This window comes from Gymnoscopelus microlampas (assembly GCF_963454915.1).
Source record: "Gymnoscopelus microlampas genome assembly, chromosome: 3".
In the NCBI taxonomy this organism is placed as follows: domain Eukaryota; kingdom Metazoa; phylum Chordata; class Actinopteri; order Myctophiformes; family Myctophidae; genus Gymnoscopelus; species Gymnoscopelus microlampas.
Genome location: NC_139940.1, coordinates 10,840,541 through 10,864,212, shown reverse-complemented (window position 1 = coordinate 10,864,212; position 23,672 = coordinate 10,840,541). Strand labels below are relative to the sequence as shown.

The following is a 23,672-nucleotide window of genomic DNA, read 5'->3' as shown; positions in this document are numbered from 1 at the left end:
TTACACACCTGTGAGGCTTCTTTCTTTAATATAATAAAATGTACAGGAAGCAGTTTTACTTGAAGAAATACAGTACATCACCGTCGGTTTACAAAACAAAGTCGGGTGTTTACCATGTACATATGTTTTTTTATTCTTTAGTTTTAATTTCAGAAACATACGAAAATATAATTTTAATGCACTTAACACTTAACAATACATTCACTGTATACACACAATATATCAAACACTTCCCTCCATCACTGGCAGTACAATACTGTCACGGTTCGTCATCTATGGACCAACCGCAAGTTCCATAACACCAGACCTCCATGCAGTGAAAAATGATGTATGAATGGCTCATAGTCCCTTACTCCATTCTCCCACACCCTGGTGGTGTCTTAAGATCCTGCTTTTTAAGGGCTTAATATGAAGTAATAGTGCCCATTTCCACCCCCATGTGTATTTGTGTATGTATGTACAATATGTGTATTATGCTTTTCATTCGGGCTCTGTAAATTAACCACTTAAGCCCTATATTTTAAGTCGTACGACGAAATGGCAAAAATATCCGTTCTACAAGCTCACAATGCATCGCACAGTGACACATTGTGAGATTGTTTATCGGCTATTTTCCGATATAAGGGTGGTTGAAATGATTATGGCACAAAGCAGGACCATACACATGATTCAGTCAACATAACGAGGAGTGTGGAGATGTCATGATTGGGACTAGATAGCTGATGCAGGCCTCCATCTTTCATTGACATGAGCAGGGTTCCATTTGCTGGGGAACTAGTCATAATAACAATAGAACAAGTCCAGGGCTCAGGCAGAGACGAGGGGAATGGCACACAATCGGACTGAGCTGTCGTTTGATGTTTGAATGTCGACTGCAGGGCCAAATGTTCCTTCATTGTCAACACAAAGCCATAGAATGGTCTGTTCTGGACTGGAATGCTGTGGTCTGCAAGATTCAAGGCAACCAGATACATCATCTCACAAAGAGGAAACACTTGATGGTCCTGGCGGAGTCCCAGCCTTGGAGCAATCTAGAAACTGCTTTGGATTTCTCTAAAGCAGTGGTTCCCAAACGTTTAGGTCACACAAACGTATGTGTCGCGAGTGAATATCCCATTTTCTTACTTTTAAATTTCTCTTTTGGTCTCCAGCTGAAACAGTTTGGGAACCACTTCTCGGAAGGCCTCTTCACTCTGTTTCAGTGAATGCAGTATATAGGTGCGTTGGAGACGAGAGGTACTATTGGCAACAGAAAAACCCTGCTAATGTGTTGGCAACTGGTTTACTACAAAGTGCTTGAAAATCCCTCGCCAGGGTACGGGCGAAGGGAAAGGGCTCTGGAATAGCTGGGACAGCCTGGGAGCAATGACACCCAAAGAGTTCCCAATGATTCTGAGGAACTGCTTCATTGAAACACTTGGGAAGTATTGCGGTGCTGAAATACTTTAAACTGTCACCTGAGATCATCTTTTGGTGGAAACAAAAATGCTGTCTTAACAGAGAGGGTGAACAATAGTCTAGTGCAGTGTTTCTCAACCAGTGGGTCACAACCCAAAAGTGGGCATAGGGCAGTGACATGTTCTTTCAGGGTCGCAAAAAAAGACAAACTTGACAGTGGAATATTGTGTTATTTAAACACATTTCTGTTATCGTGGTCATTGTCAAATGTATTGGGTCCCAGTGCGAAACCAGTTGAGAACCACTGGGATAGAATACTAATGAGGTGGTAAGTGGCACTTGAGTGATACGAAAAGAACGGGAGCGAAGTCCTGAACATAAACGTCAGATTTTCATAAAGTATGCAGGATATCCTATGTACTGTACTGTATGTACATCGCTGTTCTGGTTCAGGTTGGCTAGTCGATGTTATATTACACACATTCACATTTTTGCTTTATGCGTTCGTTTTTGTTTCATTTACAAGGTAGAGGTATCAGAGGTGACGATCCTTTCTTTCTTTAGATACAATCTGTTCTCCTGCCTTTCCCTCTACCCTACATATTTCAACCCACAGCCAACGTGGCAGGACATCCCAACATGCTAGGCGACCACTCTACAACATGCTCCCATCGACAATACAAATGTCCAAAGAAACAAATAATAATAATACATATATCATATAAAAAAACATGAGTGATAGCTTAAATGTGCAAAAGTACAAACATGTGAACCACACAAAGATGCAGCATTCCAAACGAAAAATAAAAAGGTGAAAAAATGATATACTTAAAGCATGCAATCAAAGAGTAGTGTTGGTTCAACAATCAGGATAAGAGAAGAGAGAGAGAGGTAGAGGGAAAAAGAGGTAGATGGAAAGAGAAATACTGAGAGAAAGAGAGAGAGAGATACAATATATACAGAGAGAGAGATAAAGGGATGGTGACGGACCACAGCCACTGCTGGTGATGGTGGTGCCAGGTGTTTGGGTGGTGGCTGGGTGGGTGGGTGTTGTAGGGTGTCTTTCTACTGCTGCATCTTGCGCATGATGTCAGTGGAGATGGGTGGGTGGAAGTTGATGGTGTGGTGGCGGAGACCCTGAGAGGTTTTGTAGCTCTTCCCGCATCGGCACTTGAAGGGTTTGCGCACCCTGATCTGGGTCCGGTGGCCATTCTTGGCGTGGTACTTGATCCCGTTCACATTCTGCCAAGAAACGGGGAAAACGTCAGGCCAGGTCCATCAAGGAATCCCGATTCAACTCTCGCTACTGTGCTTACATGAACGTGCTTACATAATAATGTGTTAACATATCCTGCTCACTCTCTTGCCCTTCTCTTTCACAACGCTGTACTTGTCAGCATGTTCGCAACAACACTTAACACGTGTTAGAACATAGAAACATAGAAAACATTAGTCAAACATTTTACCTTAAGAAAAGAGAACCTCACTTCAAGTGGGTTTTTGGTGACCCCATAACGTCGGCAGCCGTTACCAGCATCCTGCTAACCATCTGTGTGCTACTGCTGAGCAGAAGATCTTGGGGAAGGTAACTGAGACTTATTTGGACGTCAAATCTACCTTGTCCTCTGTTTCGGTGTATTCCAAGGGCTGCCTACTCGCTGCCTATGACTATGTCATCGCCCATAACCCTGTCATTCACGTCAGCAAATGCAATTTTCTCAAGCTGCACATAATTTATCCCGACCGCACGGCCCAGATGTGAATGGAAACTGCAGTAAAACGCTCAATCATTGAAGTGGACTAGATGTATGCAGCTATGTTGACACGCTGTTATACTTCGGTTAACACCCTATTTTCCATTCTCTACAGCAGGATGTCTGCAGGATAGTGACTTCACATCCGTCCGCGCTGATGTTCTGCGGGCGATAGAGGGCTGCCGCATCAGAGCTTCAAAGGTTATGGTTTGAACTGTATGGTTTTCGTTTTGGTGTCTGTCGTTTCATTAGGGCTACTGTGTTCAGACTGGCAGCCCCAACTTTTGGCCCATCCAGATTGATACCAGATTGGTTTTATCAAGTCTGAACTGCAGAAATACACATGGAAACGGATCTTTCTAAATCAGATTTGAACCACAGTCCTAGGGTTGATTTACTGAGATGTGTCTCAGTGTGGGCGCTCGGACACTGAAACCTGATTTATATCAGGCTTCAGTGCAGAAAATACCCGATCGCAGAAAATACCCGATCTTAGTCAGGCCTGTCATTACAACCAATGCAGATACAGTAGGCTGACGATGTCCGAATACACACATCTGATCTGATCACTTTCAAATTAACAGTGGGGACAGTCGGTCCTAAAATCAGATTTATTTGTCTTCATTCTGATCAGAACATTTTAGAATGCCAATTTGTTCAACATCATTTCTGATCTTTGTACTTGTATTTGGACCACAGAGTGTCAGCTTCACAGCAGGGGTCTTTTCACAGCTCCGTCATTCATCAACTGTTCCAAAGTCTATTTACTACACTATTCTCTTTTGGCTGATCCAGCAATACCATTGATGGTGTTCATACTGTAAGTGTATAACAAGCCTGTATGTCTAAGTATGGACTTATGAACTTAACCAGTATAGCAATGACCATTTATATCACATCTCTGTGTATAAGAAGGGTTAGACAGGGCTAGAGGGCTCTTGCCCTTTTTATGCCTGAATCCTCCTCAATAAATTGTCCACACTTCACCTTGACTGGATATTAAAGGACGGTGATCTACCCACTCGACTGTAGTTTGTCTTTTATCTTGTTGTTTCTATTGAGACAGACAGTAGGGAGCCTGAGAGGGGGAGTGGAGACACAGGGGACAGTATTGCGTATGAAGGCTGAGTTTTTAGGCCAACCTTGTATCTCTTTTTACAGCCAGGGACGGGGCAGGCGAAAGGCTTCTCGTCCCCTCCGTTCATGCACATGGAGCTGAGGATGGACTCAGAGCTGATGGCGCTCTCTGTGGTCCACGACTCGTCGCTGTCCGAGTCCTCATAGTCCACGTCCTCCTCGTCACACTCACTCCCTGAAGGGGGGATTAGAGAAAAGAGAAAGTCCATCATTGCATTTAAAAAAAAATTTTGTTGTTACTGGTCTTAACCCATTAAAACCCATTGGTAGGAGACTCAAATGCAGGTCAATTCAATTGGGTCCCCTACCAAAATGTGAATTGGCTCAGGAATGTGACAAAAACACAAAAATCTCCATGAATTCAAGGCTTCATGGGGTGTGTACTGTAATTGATAGAAAATAAGTCATTTTTTGGGTGAACTACTCCTTTAAATGCACTGATTATGGAAATGCTCACTTGACCCCAATTAAGACAACTAGACCATACCCGTAGGGGGATATGAGCACCCAAGCCCCGGTGAAGGGCGCAGACGAAAGTACAGACCTTGCTGCTTGTTTCTCCCGCGAAACCTGGCAACCCTGCACACAGTTTAACGCGAGCGCACACACACACACACACACACACACACACACACACACACACACACACACGACGGAGCTGTGTGTCGCGAGCGAGCGCGCGCGCCGCGCACCAAACACACACGGCAACAGCGCGCGCATGTGTCGCGCGCCCCAAGACACGACGACGACGACCACAGAGGTTAGTCAAATTATAGGAGGATTAGGGATAGGTCTAAGTTGCAGTCAACATAACCTGATTCAAATGTCTTTTTTTTTATGGCATGGCTCTGTTAGAGACTAGCCGTCTATAATGAGGGTGTGTGCGTCTGTGTGTCTGTCTGTTTGACCGGAGTGCCAAATTTATTTTATATTTTTTTAAATATGAAACTTAAAATCTATGACGCAAGTCAATGGGGCTGACTGTCATACGTCATAGATGACTGATGTCACAGGCTGGCCACATGAAGTCTGAGACCCACATGGAGCCACATACTGTAAAATGTCTAACTGTTATACAGTTGGATCTTGTTTTTTAGGCTGTACTGCTACCAAAGCAGTACAGCAACCCCAATGTTAAATGTGTTCTGCTGTATGGTTCAGAATGGGGAATATATGATGTATCTTTTGTCCAATGAGGGCCTGTATAAAAACACAAACTGTCACAATGTGATGCTGGAAATTAAACATGGATGTCTTGGACATGCGTTCAGATGCAGAATGGGACCAGGACTGCATTCCTAAAGGAGCCTTGAGATGGACCCCACCTGGAAAGAGGAAACAAGGGAGGCCAAAAACAACATGGTGGACACCTGTGACCTCAGACCTGAAAACGGCAAACCTAACTTGGGGCGAGGCAAAACACTCTGCACAGGACACGACCAGATGGAAGCAGATATCCCTTATGCTCCACAGGAAACGAAGACGACTAAGCATGTAAGTACAAGAAAATGTCACCGCACAGAGACAAGACCATTGGATTCAGGAAAAATACAAAACACTATGACATGAGCAGTGGAGAAACCTGTTTATTGTTGATGAAACCATGTAAACAGGTTTATCAGAATAGTTGTTTTGATGCATTGAAATGTGGGTTTTCGTTACCTGATATGGGGTCAAATTCAGAAACACAGATGGTCCTACAATCACCATGCACATCAGGCTGCTCTCCAAACTCTATGACTCATGCACATGGCATGACTAATCTTTGGCAAGAGTCGCCCTGGCCGCTGGTATTCTGGACTGACGAGGACTCAGGGGTGTAGGAATGAGTTGGACTTTTGTTGGGAACAGACACGGTCCCCTGGGAAGAAAGCTTTTCACAAAACAGCTCTGGAATTCTCATTTGTAGTGACATTTGACAAAGCATATCTCATAATATCGAGCAGTTAAAGTTATAAACTAGCACCAATAGGTCTACTACTTAATGGTCACAAGATGTCTTAAACTGAATATTAAGACATCTTGGACTAATGCAGTTTCTGCACTGTGTTTAAGGCTAATGTTCCAATATTATGTACTTCCTTTGCTGCTGAGTTTGTTTGTGGAAACACTGAAAAATGCCAACCGTGGGAAAGAAGTCAGCCCTGTCTGCAATGTCTCCGGGGTTTTACTCGCTGCTATTGTCTAATTAATTAACATTTAAGATATATTTAAATATATGAGAATGTTTGGCTCCAAGACCACAAGAACCAAAAGGAAGAGACAAGCTTTGGAAAGATTTTCTTAAATTCTTACATGCAGTGAACATGGGAAACTGAACATAAACTACTTGGAATAAGTGCACATACAGTATTATAGTGAATCAAATAACAGGCCATTTCTTTAAGGACTGAATGGAGCTATTCTAGAGGACCTACATTCTTGCAATGGTCTCTGTCAAGTTGTTCATGGTTGTCTGCACTCAGCCAATGAGTAGCTTGCCAAGCATTTTCTAGAAATAAACATTTATATTAACATATAGATAATACTACACAAAGTACTCTGACAACTGGTACAGCGGGTATTGCATAGGGGGCATTCGTTACCAACGGGCATCGTTCCAAACAGGTATCTGCCTAGTAGATACCTGCCTAATAGATGTAATTAAAAAAGGACCATTACGTAAAGATTTATAACACAGGGGTCTGTGGTACACGAGTGCAGCAGCCAGGTCAGACAAAAAGTGAAGTCAAATGAAAGCAAGAAAGTATGTTAAGACAAGTGTTCTGTCATGGCAGAAGAAACTTTTATTACTTTCATAATGAGTGGATAACAGAGTTTTTCACCAAGAACGTGTGTTTGCCTGGTACGTGGAGCTGGCATAGTGGTTGGTAAGTGACAAAGCGTGGAGAGACATTCCACCACAACAACACACAACTTTGACTCAAACTACCCATCATAGAGCAGCTTAAGGGCTCAACAAGTTTGTAAATTCAAGGCATGACTCGACTGCACTGCATTGTTTTTTTTACAAGACAAAGCGGTCAAAGAAGTCCCAAGCTACAGTTGAATGAGACTTGTTGCCATATAGTTACCTGTAGGCGTGCTACTGCGGAAGGAGGAGGAAGGAGTGATGGGAGGGGTGACCGGGGGCGTGAGGTTGCCGCTGCTGTGGCGTTGGGGGGTGGACGTGCTGTTGCGGGACAGGCTGCCCGTCAGAGACAGAGACAGCTTGGGCTGTGCCTTCTTCTTCAGGGCCTCGTGTTCGCGGCGGGCGGCGTCTGTCATGAACCTGGTGCCGATGCATAGAAGATACAGAGTGAGTTGGTTGAGTGTTGTGGAACCCAAGACCACAGAATTTGGCTTCTGGTGTAAAACATTTATAGATGCAAAAGTAAAATGACACTTTGGTAGAGGCATGGGTTGTGTAGTAACTACAAATATTGGTGACATATGTTCAACAGTTGCTCTGTTGATTAGAAACTGATATTCCAAAAATGTTAGCCTGATTGATTTACATTGCACCACAGTGAATCATGTCTCAAAGTCACTCTTTTAGCACATAAACAAAGCAAACAAAGTGGATTCTGCCAATATGTAACTTTACAAAAATGATTACATTTTAAATATATATACTATATTGAAAGAGTCAACTTCCTTTTGATTTTACTATTTGAATTAGGAAGAATATTCAGACTGGATCCGCAAATTAGGATCAGTATCTTCAAATTGTAAAATCAACAGGAAGTTGACTTCTACAGATACATTTAGGTCCTGTGGTTAGGACCACTACTGTTGACAAGAGGTATTATATGAAAATCAAGGGGAAATATCTCGCCTTCTCAAACGGACTCTCCGTTATAGATCGACAGTAGAAATGTTGGTGCTCGTGTATGGGATCCGGGTCAGTATCCCAGGTAAAAGATGAATCTTACCGATTAAAGCTTTAATTTATGTTCCATCGTACGACGAAGCATAAATCAGTCTTTACAGTATGCCCTGCAGTCTTTCGGGAACCTCTGCCGTTGGAGGACGGCTAAGGCTACTGTAAAACATATGCTTGGAATCAATATAATATCGCTGGATCCATTCCCACAAATGAGACCAAAGTTTATGACAGACAGTAAAGCGCTCGGTAAATGTACGTCATAAAAATAAAATGTTCACACAGACGTTGCGTGAAAGAAAAAGTGGAATTAACAGATTAAGTGAAACCACATCAAGACGATGTTGGTGAAGGGTTAGGGAGACAGTGGCACGGGGTCCCTCTCTTATCCTGGCTTGTTACATAAGAGCCCTTTTAAAGCCACCATTCAAACACTCTATATCAAAGTGGAGAGGGATGAGTCTGGGGCAATATAAAATCCAATTACTGAACGCAAGAGCAATTCATCTGATTAATCTGCCAGATGAGACTTTGGAGACCGCTGGCTCGAGCTTGGCCCATGGTTGACGTACGACATATTAGTGAAAGCTGAGTAGCAGCCGTGTACAATAACTGACGAACCAGAATACGTACGCAGACATTTATGGTACAGGACCAAACGCTAAAAAATACATGAGATTTTGGATCAACTTAAAGGAAATGTTATAAATGGTTATGAGTAGGTAGCCTTTTTTTCATAGCTGATTTGAGATTGTGTTGATTTGTAAAAAGAAAAGAAAAGAAAAAAAGAAAGAAAGAAAGGAAAATTAACTATATAATTACCCCAGTGGGACTCTATACAAAAAAGGTCTGTTTTGAACTTGGATTTATCTGGCCTCTAGATTGTGCTATTTTGTGGTAGCTGTACACTACAGTATGTGGTCACCTGTTGATGTAGCTGAGGGCAACATAGGTGGGCTGCTGCTGCTCCTGTTTCTCCAGAAGACGGGGGTCTGTGTCTGGGGACGAGAGAGAGAGAGAGAGAGAGAGAGAGAGAGAGAGAGAGAGAGAGAGAGAGAGAGAGAGAGAGAGAGAGAGAGAGAGAGAGAGAGAGAGAGAGAGTTACAGTTGATGACAGTTGATCAGGGACTGTTTTTTTTTTCTCTCCCAATGTAGTCATTATAGCTACTCCCCCCATGTGTACAGTGGCAGTGCCATGCCATGTACAGTGTGGTGGGAGCAGAGGGGGGAAGCCCTGTAAATCAACATTAAATAAACCTGCTTCTCAGAGAGCTGTGAGAGACTGCTGCCACCATGTGGTCACAGGAATTACTGCTGGGGTGTCCCAGTTGCTACACCAGATAGATGGAGCACAGCCACAGACAGACAAACTTGTACAAGTCTTACAGTATGTTTAAATCCTGCTCATCACCTCATTTGAATGCGATAATCACTCTTTAATCCACACATTTCTTGTCTTTTGCACCTGTAATATCTAATGAAATGCCTTCACACATGAACATGAGTCAGGCTTATCAAGGAACAAACCAGCCAGGATAAGGAAACATAAGCTTGGGAAACGGTAACCCCCCTTCCAGCCCCCCCCCCCCCCCCCCTTGTCTGTTGTTGCGTATACTGTCACTTTACAGCTTTTACATACACACACACAGACAGACATATACACGTAAATAGATGTTTATAACCCAGGAGTAAGAACCTTGCACACAGCTCCTTAAAGTACATTAAGAGCTAAGACCAAGGGACAAACTGTTCTCCTTAATACTGCAGCTATTCTTTGATCATTCCTTTTTTCCCATTATTTCCTTGTTGTTGTATGTGTTTACTATTAAAGCTGCTACAATGTCTGAGGAGTCAGAACAAAGGTATTTTACACTAACTAGATGTTCAGGCCGCTCACATCTACTGCACATTTTCTAGATGATTTTAGAACATCTAGTAGCACTGATCAGAGCACTACAGTATGTCACGCAAAGCTTGGTCAATCAAATCCGGACGTTACGTTTTAGACGCCCACCCTCTGTCCACCAATCAGTGTTGATTTCGTCGACTAAAACTATGACGAAAGATTTCGTCGACTACCTTTTTTCACCGCCGAAAACAAAATAAAAACGAAATAAAAACTAAGCTATGATGACTAAAACTAAGACTGAATATTTTGACAATTTCGTCAACAACTAAAAACTAGACTAAAATGTTAGTGAGGGTCTAGTGGAGAAGAGATCCAGTAGAACTAAAAGACAAGTCATTTTATGTTTGGTTGCACTCTAGTATTGCGCTCTGAAAATAGCAGATCTACAAGCTCACAGTGAGCTTGTAGATCGGCTATTTTCAGCATGCAACCAAGTGTAAAATCAGCCATTAAGACGCCATCAAGGCACCGCCAAAATACATTTTAGTCGACTAAATCAACCGTAGATTTAGTCGACTATAACCGTGTGGTATTTAGTCGACTAAAACTAGACAAAAACTAAAACATTTCAGATGACTAAAATGTGACTAAAACTAAATGGAATTTAATTCAAAAGACTATGACTAAAACTAAATCAAAATGTGCTGTCAAAATCAACACTGCCACCAATAAACCAATCTTAATAAGATGTACCTGTACACAAGATGTACAATGAATAAACCGATGGATGAATGCGGATGCCTTTTAAATATGGCCCTTGATAAATAGCAGATATGCCATTGTGAGATTATTCCATTTCAATCCAAAGTCTTATTGTCTTGCGATAATATATGAGCATTGTAAGAAAGAGATATAAAGCTGAACCTATTTGACACAGCCAGTGATAAGCCACAAATCTATACACATTTAGTCCTATTTCTACAGTAAGAAAAACAAAATGCACTTTGCAGCAACGCACCTCGGATGTAAATCGTTCACTTTTAACTGTTTTGCCCTTCATTCACACACTAGATCACCTGGTAACCTCTCATAAAAATAGTCTTTCCAAAGTGCTTCTTAAAGTAAGCCTGGCTTCTCTTTGGGTGGGCTGCGTCACTTAATGCCGGCGTCTCAGCCATCTTTGTCATCTAGCGTCCATAATTAGAAATCTGCAAAAAGTTCAACATGGACAGAAGTGTAAAATTACCGTGTGAGAAAAACTGACTGCCTAAATTTAAGGTACACACACACACACACACACACACACACACACACACACACACACACACACACACACACACACACACACACACACACACACACACACACACACACACACACACACACACACACACACACACACACATAATGAATTCTTACTGGGGTAATGGCTCACAGATGCACGGGTCTTTCCATCCATAAAGTAAACACCAAACACACGGTGCCCCACGTTTTAACAATACGGGCTACTAGCCCTAATCCTGCCGTAAAGGCCAGCGAGGGCAACGGCAAGCAATTCAGCTTAACGTGAACCACATTCAGCTCTAGAGGGGGAACCAAAGATCTCATTGTAGATCTGCGTGCGGTTGAGACCAAAATGCCAGCTTTTCTGACAGGAAAAGGGGTAAATAAAACAACATGGCATTGGGCAGCCGTTCTTTCAGAGGGGAAAGCTCTGCTGATTGGCTGATAATGGTAAGGTAGCATGGAGGTGGCAGTGTCTTCTTGGTGCCTTCCCAACCATCTTTAATCCCTTAAACCCTAAATACTTCATTGACCAGGGAGGGTCCCCCAGATCTGTACTTGGTCTACTCCTTTTCTCCCTATACACCAAACGTGTTTGCTAATCTACAAGCTCACGTGTCACAACGTGATGCATTATGAGCTTGTATAGATCTGCTATTTTCACAAAATGTTCACCTAATTACACAGAATTTCCGCCTACTATGACATGGGTAGCTGTAAACAAATAGTTGTAAACAAACGCCCTTCCCTCTGGATCAATGCATATCCCAGCAGCCTTTGGATGGCAGTTGGGGTATCCCACTAGGCACTAAGGTCCCTGCTAAAGTCCCGCTGAAGTCTTCCTCCGCACCGGGGGAAGACTTTGGAAGGGTTCACTGAACTGTCTCCGTCACACCTTGCCTACTGTGTACTGTCCATATCAACGAAGAAAAAATACTGTATATACTGTAAGTAGTGGACTGTTTATTCTTTAATGAAAACAGTGGCAGTGAGCTTTACCAGCAGCCCAAAGCTCAGCACCCAGGGCCCTGGAGAGTTGCTCCTGAGGGCCTCCACTCCCAAAGCAAGTGTTTCATTAATCGTGATTTGCTCACGTACGCAAATGACGCCGCTCTCCTTCTCCCCTGCTCTCTCACTCCACTTCTCAACTCATGGAAACATTAGGTTAAGAAAAGGCACATTGAGAGAGACTGCCGTTATTATCCCTGCTTCCAAAAACGCTGGAGGTGGAGGAGACAGGAGTTTCTGAGCAGTTCAGTGTTGTGGTATGTGTGAGTGTTTCCTCTTAACCGTGAGCACATGAGACGAAATCCTTCCTAAGATCCCTAATGAGTAGCTAAAAAAATGTGTGTGCGTGAGAGTGTGTGTGCGTGTGCGTGTGCGCGCATGCATGGTGATGGGGGGGGTTCCTGTCGACTGCTCAATTAGATGTGGATCAATCTGACCCCATACGCTGTAAATCACCCACACTTCAGGTGGGACGAGGCAGGGGGGCCCTTCGAGGACCAATTCTACCGCACAATACCTCTCTATTCTTTTGGGGGCCAACAGAAAGGGGGCCACCACCCACCCACAGTGGCCCAGATTATAGGAGCAGGACTGGGGGCGCCTGGAACGGAGATGGGAACCACTCTAATGGGTCTGTACAGGTGGTCCACCTTGGTGGTCTCACTATCAGCAGCCTGCAGGAAGATGCAACAGGACTTGTTGACTTCCTCCAGGCTGTAGACGAATCAAGCATCACTTCTTAAATACAACAATGAGGGTGTGATCTGGTGGCTGCACCAGCTAGCGGGTATATCGCGTCACTGTTGGGTTCAAAGTCCTTGTTGCATATGGTGTCTTAATTCTGTGTCTCAATGTAAGCTGTTTATTGGCGTTTCTGTGTAAACACCGGAGATTCGGAGTCTGGGCTATGGGATCTGTCGTCATGGTTACGTAGCTGCTGGCCACACACTGCCACACAGAGAACGCCACAACACAAACTTAGAAAGGACACGCAGTGTGTGCGTTTTATGAGCGGGAGGGCGCTTTGGACATCATCTCATAGCACTAGAACGCAGATTGACACGCTCAATGTTCGAATCCAGGTTGTGTTATTAGAAAGAACACACAGCTTAGCTCAAACAGCTTAAACATCTGCTTCTCATGGTTGTGGGAGAGAGAGAGAACATCCCCGGGTATAGACTAGTAAGTATAAATCAGGCTTTACATCCCCCTCCCTCATTTGCTCCAGGTCTCCAAATTAAAGGCCAAGAACCTCAAACCCGTGCTGATGGCGATTATATTTGCATGGCCGATTATGTATGATTCAGCCTCTATTTCGGATCCAGACCAACTTGCCCAGAACACTACGGGGGTCAGTGTAGAGTGGCAAACATCATGGTGACATGTTTACGATGGTCCTGAGCGTTAGGCCAGGGAAACGGTTCCAGGAGTGGCAGCACAGCTAATACATTAAGATGTGAACCTCCAAAAAAGAGGAAATGAGAAATTTCAGGCTCAGGCCTAGTAGAGCCATGAGTGTTATTCTACCACTGCTGGAACAGCCTGGCAAGAGGCAGAGGGTTCACACACACATAGACAAGTGCACGCACATATTATACACACACACATAAATTTACATGAGACATGCAGGTTATTCCCTTTATGCACGCAATCACACATATGCGCGGCCGTGCACACACACAAACTGTCTCTGAAACTCACAGCCTGCTCACGCTCATATGAGGACTCTGCAAACATCCCACAAAGCGCGGCACGCAACATGTCCTGGACCAAACCAGCCCCCGTTGGCGTTGTGTAATATACCAACACACACAGGCTGCACGTTATCTCCCTCCCATAAAGCCCAGCCTGTACAGTGGAGGAAAGCAGCCCCTGGCCTCTGCAGCAGGCAGCGCACCACAAACAACAGCTCTGCTGTCAGGGGGTGGGGTGGGGGTGGAGGTGGGGGCAAGGGTTGGGGTGGGAGGGCCGTAATTAGGTCCTCCAGGTGCAGAGATCGGGGGTCTCCGGTCACTGCCTTCCCAAATGTATTACTTCCGCTCAGATTTGGGGTGGGAGGGGTGGGAGGGGTGGGAGGGGTGGGGGGGGCTTTCCAAATTCTTCTAAACGAGACATATAGCGACAAACAGGTTTATTGTTGGAGCAGAAACCACTAAAGGCTTCAGACCCCGGCAGTGAGGCCACTCGCCCACTCACAGCTCCGCATAACGTGCTTTCTGTTTGTCCCCCGTGTCACTAGACAGACCCCAGGAAGTCGGTGACAAAGTAAACACGTGAGTGGCTTAACCTTAACGCACGGACGGGACGGCTTCTTTTTTCTTTTCTTTTTTTAATGCCACACAAGAACAGTAAACCATTGAGGAGCTCAAGGACGTTTAAGCCTATTTCAAAAGTAGAGGAAATAGCAGATCTACAAGGTCACAATGCATCACATTGTGACTCATTGGGAGCTTGTAGATTGGCTATTTTCTGTATTATTATTTTTTTAACAATTTTTTTTTTATTTCAGCTATAATGGCATGCTGAAAATAGGGGCACCAGGTTAAACATTTCTGTCAAACCTGTATTGTTCCCATTTATTATACAGACCATCTCTGGGGCTCATCATTACTACCTGTTCAGATAGAGCCAACTGAATTCGTTAGGGTCACAGCTGCCATAAATATCGGACAATATTTAAATAAATCATCCCATAAAATATAGCTATTATGGGCAAGTCTCAGAACTGTAAAAAGTCAGGCATGCACTTTTATTGTGTAGACCAACCAGTACACACATTATCAGCTTTTTACTGCTTTTAAAAGAGGGGGACCATGAAAGGGGAAACCCAACGCAAAACCACCCAGCCAAATCCTGCATTTGAAAACATTTGCATTTATAAAGTGTGTGATATGCAGAACAGCTCGACATTGTGTGGTACAAGAGAATAGTGAAAACTTGTGGTTTTGAATCCGTACCATTTATGCTGTGAGTGACCCCAAGTACTGGTACTTCAACTTTAGTTTAACAACCAGTTCTCCTCTCAGGTTGTTGGACTTAGGACTTAACTGGTAAAAAAATGTTTTTAAATATATATTTATAAATTACGCTGTACAGCTAAATGAAGCAGAGAGATGGATTCTGGTCAGTATTTATTAATGAAACACACCATCATCTCCTATATTGCAGACAGGCCAGATCAAACAGCAGCCCTCCATCCAACAGCAGAGCAGCACCACCTAGTGCTCAAACCCTTGGCCAGCGGCCTGGTGGAGAGAGGGAAAACGGGGACAAAGTATGTGAGCTTGTTTTCCAGGCGCCTAATTATAAAGGAGAATGTGTTTTAAGCAGCAGGCCACCAGATGAGGAGGAAGAGAAGCCAAATCAAGCACCGTCTCTGTAATTACGGTTCACAGGCGCTTGGCAGGACGCGCCAGATTTCACACTTCTCCGAGCGGCCACAGGCCAGCAGATCTAAGAGGGGCACTGGAGGCTTTTTCCACTCTGGGCCAGCTAATTGCCTCATTATTCCCCAATAAGTCATTTGGAGCCATTTTCCCTGGGCTAACACCTTAGACACATGCACGGCACACAATCAGAGGGGGCAAAGGATATTAAAACAAGTCAAGCAATAAACAAGAACAACAGAACGACAGCTGGGCTGTGTCAGATTTGACTGCATTAAGTTTAAAATACTGGACTGGCTGATCTGGAGTACAAGTATGCATGGCTAAATAAAGTAGCTAATTTAGAAGAATGCCCAAATGCTCATCATACAAAGCAGTATCCATTAACCACATTCAAACGTCCCTATTTTCGGCAATGTTGCGATGTGTCGCGTTGTGAGCTTGTAGATCGGCCTGTTCCCTGTTCATTGTGCGATAAAGTACATAGGTGGTTAATTATCAAAAATGCATAGTCCATATTGGGTGAAGGGTAATTGAGAACACAGTCCCAGTACATAACTGACACAAACAAACTACTGTAAATGCCTCAGTCCCGTCACAGTATCATCAAATAAATCCCTGAAACATGCTTCTCCACTGTTCCCAAACATTAAACAAAGACACTAAAAATATCACACATAAACTGTAGGATAATATACTGTAGGCTAACGTTAAATCAATGTTTCTCAACCAGTGGATTAGAAGATGTTCCGACAAGATCAACTTTCATATTAACACACTTCATTACCAATGTCAAATCTGAGAAAAAAAACACTTAAGTTAAATCTAGGCTATGCTATCATCTGAACTCATTAACATTTCCTGGTGTTGTTGCCTGCGGAACGTCAATGCAAACAAACACTGTTAATGGTCAGCGGCATCCTGGAGAGTCAAATAAACTAGACGGAAACTTTTCTCAGCTCCTGACCTTTTTCTTAGTTCTCTGAGACTGGGGCTTGTGTCCAGAGGGGTTATCAGTTTCCCTGGACTGGCTGGGAAAACCTATGGGCAGTAAAATGAATGAAAAACACTGACCCTCCCCTTCCTTAATAATTACTGTCATCCCAAAGGCCCCTTGAGCAAGGCACTTCACCTGTTCCAGGGGCATTAAACAACTGTGGTTGTGTGGGCAGGGCTACATATGTGTGGAGTGGACGTGCGTAACAGTGTGTGTATAATTAAGTCAGACAACTGCTACAAAGGAACATCCATGCTCTCTTGATTTATCTGGACTAAATAAAACGCTTGGGAGGGTGTAAACAATAGACATCCATGTCTCCTCCGATACACATGGTGTCCATAGGGGGTGACCAGAGGAATCAGAAGGTCCAAGGTTCGATTACCGGCCCCGGCAATGTGTCCCTGAGCAAGGAACTTAACCCCTAACTGCCCCCCCCCCCTCCTGTACTCCTCTGTGGGCAGCCCTCAGCTGGGTCCATAATGGAAATGAGCCTTCTTGTGTCTATCCTTTTGACCATTACCTGTATATGAATTTGTGCATGCAATTTTGTCAATACAAATTTCAATCAATCAATCAAAGCACTCAGCTGGCCGAGCTGGGCGAAGCTTAAACCTGAATTTCCCCTGTGGGATGAAATAGGCTAGGTCTAAATATCTTGTAAAATTATTTTTATTATTATGTCACTAGCTGCGTCTTTTCACCTTATGGTAAGGAGTTTCACCTAGAGTTGTTCCGATACAGACACCAGTATTGGAAAAGCTGCCGATACTGCCTAAAATGCTGGTATCGGTATCGGCGAGTATGGCAGTCTATGCCATTCTGATACCACGTAATTTATCACCTGATGATATTTCATTTACAGTAATATTTTTAATGTTTCAGTTGATGTTGCACGATTGTTTTATACTCTTACTGTACTATGTATTTACATTATTAGTTTACTAACTTAACGTAGCTGCACAATTATTAATGGAATTTGTATTTATTCCTAGATCCGTGGTTCTCAAACTATTTAATTTCAAGGACCCCCATAACTGACTCTGAGAGTGTACAAATGGAACTAAATGGACCCTTATGGGTCCATTTAGTTCCATTTGTACACTCTCAGATCTACAGACCCTGTAAGGGTCCATTTGGAACCCCCTCAAGGAACACTGAGGGTCCCTGGACCCCACTTTGAGAACCACTGTCCTAGATTCTTTTTAAATTACAGAGTGGTATCGGATCGTGATGGGTATCAGAATCTGTATCGGGAAGGAACAACTAATATCGGTACATCTGTAGTTTCACCAGGTAACGTGTACGGAGGAACACACTATCCTTCCCAGTTCCGCTCCCTGCCCAGAGTTGTAACTGAAGTGACAGAGATGGCCATCCCCTGCCAGCTTCCCACTCATGAACACCGTGGCTAGTTGGCTTGGCTACCCTTGAGCACTCGTGGGAGCGCTCAGCCAAGTTGGAGTCACTGCAGGGGAATCAAACCCCAGTCTGCGGTTGGCACAAACTTGACCCTGTGCGACCTGGACACACTGTGTGCCCCTGTCGCTGTATCTTGATTATACTTACTTAAATTGTTTTACCTGGTGATTACGTTTGGTGAGGTCATGACAGTAATAGGCCTGCTCACCAACAACATTGAGACTGGGCACCTAGGCTGCAATGCAGCCTGACAGCTTGTCGCGGGTTCAAATCCCGAATCCCGACGACCTTTGCTGCGTGTCACTCCCCATCTCTCTCCACATTTCTTGTCAGTCTACTGTCCTATAAAATAAAGGCATAAAAGCCCAACATGAGAGTGGTTGAGAACCTGACACAAGGACGCCAGGAGAACAAGCTGCCAACTTCTACCAAGTAGCCGATTGTGTGGACTACAGGAGGCCGAAAATAGGCTTCTACATCAACGTTACAGAGGAGGGGGTCATTAAGTTAAAGTTCTTCTGCACTCACATCATCGAGGACCTCTCCTGGGATGAGCACACCGTCTGTGTGGTGAAGAAAGCACAGCAACGCCTCTTATAACCTCAGGCGAATGAAGAAGTTTGGCATGGGACGACCCCCAAGATCCTACAGGCCTTCTACAGAGGCACCGCTGAGGGAACTGTACTGCCTGCCCTCAGCCATAAATAACTTGTGTCATGTCTTTACATGATGATAAGGATCGCAGCCACCACACTTGGCAGGAGTTACCTCCTGCGCCTTATGTGTGGTGGTTAGCATTGTGGCTTCATTAGGGGTTTCAAGTGGGCACCCCACCTCACCAGAACAGAGCTCATAGGATTATCAAAGACCCTAGCCACCGCAGCCATGGACTGTTTCAGATGATTAAGCGTTTCCACATTCAAAGGTTAAAGGACAGTAGGCTCCAAAACAGCTACAGGCATTCAGGTTTATGAACAATTGACACTATAGGCATGCTGCCTGTCTGCCCAGCCTACCACACACACACACACACACACACACACACACACACACACACACACACACACACACACACACACACACACACACACACACACACACACACACACACACACACACACACACACACACACACACACACACACACACACACACACACACACACACACACACACACCATCCAATTACTGTGCTTTATATCTAGACTGGTCATAAATCTGCCATAATAGTTGTGTTGTGTATGGTGGATTTACAGTCTTACAATAAATGCGTGAAATCTCTGTAATCTCTCTGTACGTCTGTCCGTGTGTGCGTCTGTAGTTTTGGTATCTCGAGAACAGACCGACCGAACGACTTCAAACTCTGCGTGCATGTCGCCAGCAAACTGAGGGAGTGCCGTGCCCAGCGTCGAGTTGGTCGGATAGGCGGTTGTCCAGAACAGCCGAGCAAACCGATACGCCCATATATAGGCACATACAGTATGGAGATCCGGTTGTCCAGAACCGCTGATCCGACCGCTATGCCCATATAATAGCATGCCCATATATGGGTGGGTTCAGTTTATATGCATGCCCATATATGGCGCCCAAGCAACTTCAAACTTGGTGCGCGCATTACAGAGGGCCTGAGGGAGTGATATGGAGTATCTGGTCCCTGATATCATCAATATGACTATTCATGTGTAGTGAAACAGAGAATCCCTGATATCATCAATATGACTATTCATGTGTAGTGAAACAGAGACTGGCTAGCAAGGCTACAATTAGAGTTGTTCCGATTGATGTTGCACTAGCCTACTGTTTTATATTCTTATTTCTTACTGTATTATTTTACTAACTTGGAGCTGCATTTTAACTATTATTAATGGGTTTTCAAAATATTCCTCAGATCAGTGGTTCTCAAACTTTTTAATTTCAAGGACCCCCATAACTCTGAGAGTGTTATGGGGGTATACATTCTCAGAGTTACAGACTTGTAAGGGTCCATTTGATACCCCCTCAAGGAACCCTGAGGGTCCCTGGACCCTACTTTGAGAACCACTGTCCTAGAATTGTTTTTATTACACAATAGTATAGGATCGGTACTCAGTATCGACCGATAGGAAAGTTATGGGTATCGGAATTGGTATCAGGAAGGAGAAAATGGTATTGGTACAATATACTGTAGCAACAATGTGCATTACATTAACCCATTCACACACACATACACACACCGACGACATCATGCAAGGTACCAATCTGCTCATTGGGAGCAGTTAAGGGTTCGGTCAGTGTATTGCCTAAGCCCTAAGGGCACTTCAACACTAAGCCAGGAGGAGCCAGGGATCTAACTGGGGTCCTTCCGATTGTCAAGCAGCTGCTCTTCCTCCTGAGCCACTACCGCCCCTTCAATAACAATGACAAGATGCTATCTCTCAGGCTGTAAAGTGCTTTCATGCATGGACAGAGGCATCAGTGTTCTCTGGCTCAGTATAATACTCTGGGAAGGGAAGTACACTATGTTATAGAGCCAGCCCAGAAGACATAGACCTCTTTTAAGTTCCAACCCTAAATAAATGGTGCACATAGCTATTCATATATTCTCACCTTGAGTTCAAAGTGCTGATGTAAGTCAAGCTTACTAGTATTATTAATATTATATAGCCCTGTTTTTGATGAGTTATTATGGCATACTTTATGTTATGCCAGAGGTAGGAGTGTAGTGTCTAGGACTCTAGGGGGATCCTGAATTATTCTGACCATGTCAGACCAACGCTGCACCTCCCTTGAGCAGAGTCCCTCTGTCATGAAAGAGGAGAGCTCTGTGAACTCATTATCAAGGTCCTGAACATTCAACAGACAGGGGCAGGGTGACTCATAGCTATCTAGTCTGCTTCCAGCCACTCGACATCATTCATTCATGCACAGCAAGCAACACAGGTACAGCCCACAGCTGTCCTGCATCCAATGTTCAAAAACAGAAAGTAAAAGTAAACACAACTCTAAAGCATCGCTGTTGAAATACTTACTTCAGATCAAATACATTGGTATCATGTGTACATTTGATGCTGTAGGTGTTATGGGTCAGGACGTAAATTGTAGCCTACTACAAAAGATAATACTACTACTACACTATAACATGACCATATTAGCTACAGAACTATTGGTGGCAGACTGGCAGTATGAAATTGAGACCAAACGGCAAACACGAGTAAATGCTCTCTTATTTCATTGCTATGCTTTGCACTGTCAAGTTGAAAAACACTAAATGATTGCTCCATATTTCTCTTGGCTGAATCTCAAGTCAACTCATGAAGCTTTAGTTGTGAATCTGCACGGCGGCCTTTGCGCTGCAATAACAGTAGCCTATATCCATAATAATACCCTAATCACAATAACAACACCTTTTCTGGAGCGACCAAACGAGACACAGCCTACTGAGTGATTCTGTTATTGTGGTGGTTGTAGCAGTAGCTAAATGCACACACTGCAATCTCAGCATTATGGTGGTAAATACCTCTGAGCTACACGGAAACATCAATAGTTACCACACCTAGCAACAGGGCTGTCAGGACGCAGGAAGTACCGCTTACGCTAGAGCAGCTTCTCAGCCACCGGTGGCTGAGAAGCTGCTCTAGCGTACGCGTTACTTCCACCATCTATGCAAACCTTGGCCATTGCAGAGTTGCAGCAGCTTTAGCACGTATTATTATTATTATGATGACTTCTGATCTGTCAACCCGGTGGGGGGGATCAGTCCCGCCCCGACCCCCGACCCCCTGGCCCCCGGTAGAGGCAGTACAGTCCGGGGTTCGGCGGCCCGGGCTCGGCCCGGCGGTGCTGCTTACCGATGTGGTGATCCTCGATGTGCACGATGAGTTCGGGCAGAGACTCGAAGTGCAGACCGCAGCCCCCGAAGCTGCAAGTGTTGGAGAAGAAAGAAGCAGCTGCGATACCAGTCATGGACATGGTCGCTGCTGCATTGGAAATACTGAGGGCAGCAGTAGCAGCACTGGAGGACTGGAGACAGACAGACAAACAGACAGCGGTGCAACAGCTGGATGAACGCAGCAGCAGCAGCAGGACTCGGTCGGAGAGCACAGCGGTGGTGGTGGGTGTTGTCTACTCTACACATCCCATGGCCCGGCCGGTCGGCCGCTCGCGCCGTAATTGGCTAGATTGGTTGCCTGACAACAACCGACTACGCTCAGTGACAACAACCTCCACATGACAACAATTTGGTCGAATAACATTGTCCGAATTTGTACTTTCATGATACAGGTGAGGTACCTGTTTTTGTACATATGTATATATGATTATGCATGCACTTCATGGTATCACAACACCTCCAAGGCCTTAAAAACAAGGCTCCAAACATCCCAAAACAAACTTGTAAGGCTACTTCTTGGCCTCAATCACAAAACCCATAACCCCTGCTCATTTTGATAGGATTGGATGGCTTAGGGTTGAGGACAGAGTACAGCAACTTGCTATGGGCCTGGTCTTCAAGATACACCACAACATTGGGATCCCCCTGTATTTGTCAAAATACTTCCAAAATGTTAATGAAGTCCATGATCATAACACCAGAGGCAGCTCCACAAATCATGTTCAACCCAGATTTGGCTCAACAAAGGGAATGAACTCGTTCTCATGCTATTCATCAAAAATGTGGAATGCCCTACCAAAAGGAGTAAAGGAGTGTAAAACCCTACTCACTTTCAAAACTGCCCTAAAGATACACCTTCAGAAGGCTGCAATTCTAAAATGGCGCCTGTCCAAGTCTTAACCTACCCCAAGTCCTAACCTACCCCCCTACCCCCCCTTTCTCTTTCTTCTCTTGTACATATTTTTCACTCTTCATACCAGTAACCTGTAAACTGATTGTATGACATTCTGTATAGTAGTGTGTATATCTGCCTGTCTCTTATATGTCATCATGATTTGTGTGCATGGGGATCTCATCTTAAACAAGCTCAGTGCTTAATGAGTCTTCCAGTTTAGTAGACCTTGTATTGTGAATTTGTACTTCCATGTACTGTTGTTCTCATGTCTTACTAAATAAAGTACATCAATCAATCAATACAGTACAGGTAGCCTGCCTACGCGATTTGAAAAGATGCTGTTAGATCTTTGAAGGGGTAACTGTGGCCACATAAGCCTCTAACCCATAGACCGTAAAACCATAACCATAACTCCAGTGCAATAACCATAATAGTAATAATACATTAATATTAATATTAATATTAATATTAATATTGTTATTATTTTACTATTTGTAAGCGGTGCCAGCCGCTTCTAAGAGTGACCATGTGTGTTTGTCCCTCCGTCTGTCTGTCCGTCCTTCCGTTGGTCCGAGCACGGCATAAACAGCTGCAGCAACCTGCCAACCAATGACAATAATTGAACAAACAGGAGACACAGTGCAACACATGCCCCGCTTAAAGACATGCACACACACACACACAGGTCGGCACTGCACCACACGCACGCACGCGCGCGCGCGCGCACGCACGCACGCACGCACGCACGCACGCACGCACACACACACACACACACACACACACACACACACACACACACACACACACACA

General features: G+C 44.3%; 2 protein-coding genes across 2 annotated transcripts in view; both read right to left on the bottom strand.

Moving 5' to 3' along the window:
• Positions 1-7,200, bottom strand: part of skap2 (src kinase associated phosphoprotein 2) — a 135,813-nt gene extending 128,613 nt beyond the window's left edge. Inside the window, exon 1 of the mRNA XM_084052830.1 lies at positions 7,191-7,200. The gene's annotated coding sequence lies outside the window, so the exon portion shown is untranslated. The remainder of the gene's footprint in view (positions 1-7,190) is intronic.
• On the bottom strand, positions 21-22,160 carry jazf1b (JAZF zinc finger 1b). The gene is made up of 5 exons (XM_084052832.1): positions 21,927-22,160; positions 9,080-9,152; positions 7,364-7,560; positions 4,295-4,464; positions 21-2,640 (listed from the first exon to the last, which is right to left on the bottom strand). The coding sequence occupies exons 1-5, from the start codon at positions 22,045-22,047 to the stop codon at positions 2,464-2,466; spliced, it is 738 nt and encodes a 245-aa protein (XP_083908958.1). The 5' UTR covers positions 22,048-22,160; the 3' UTR covers positions 21-2,463.
• Between the last annotated feature and the right edge of the window lie 1,512 nt (positions 22,161-23,672).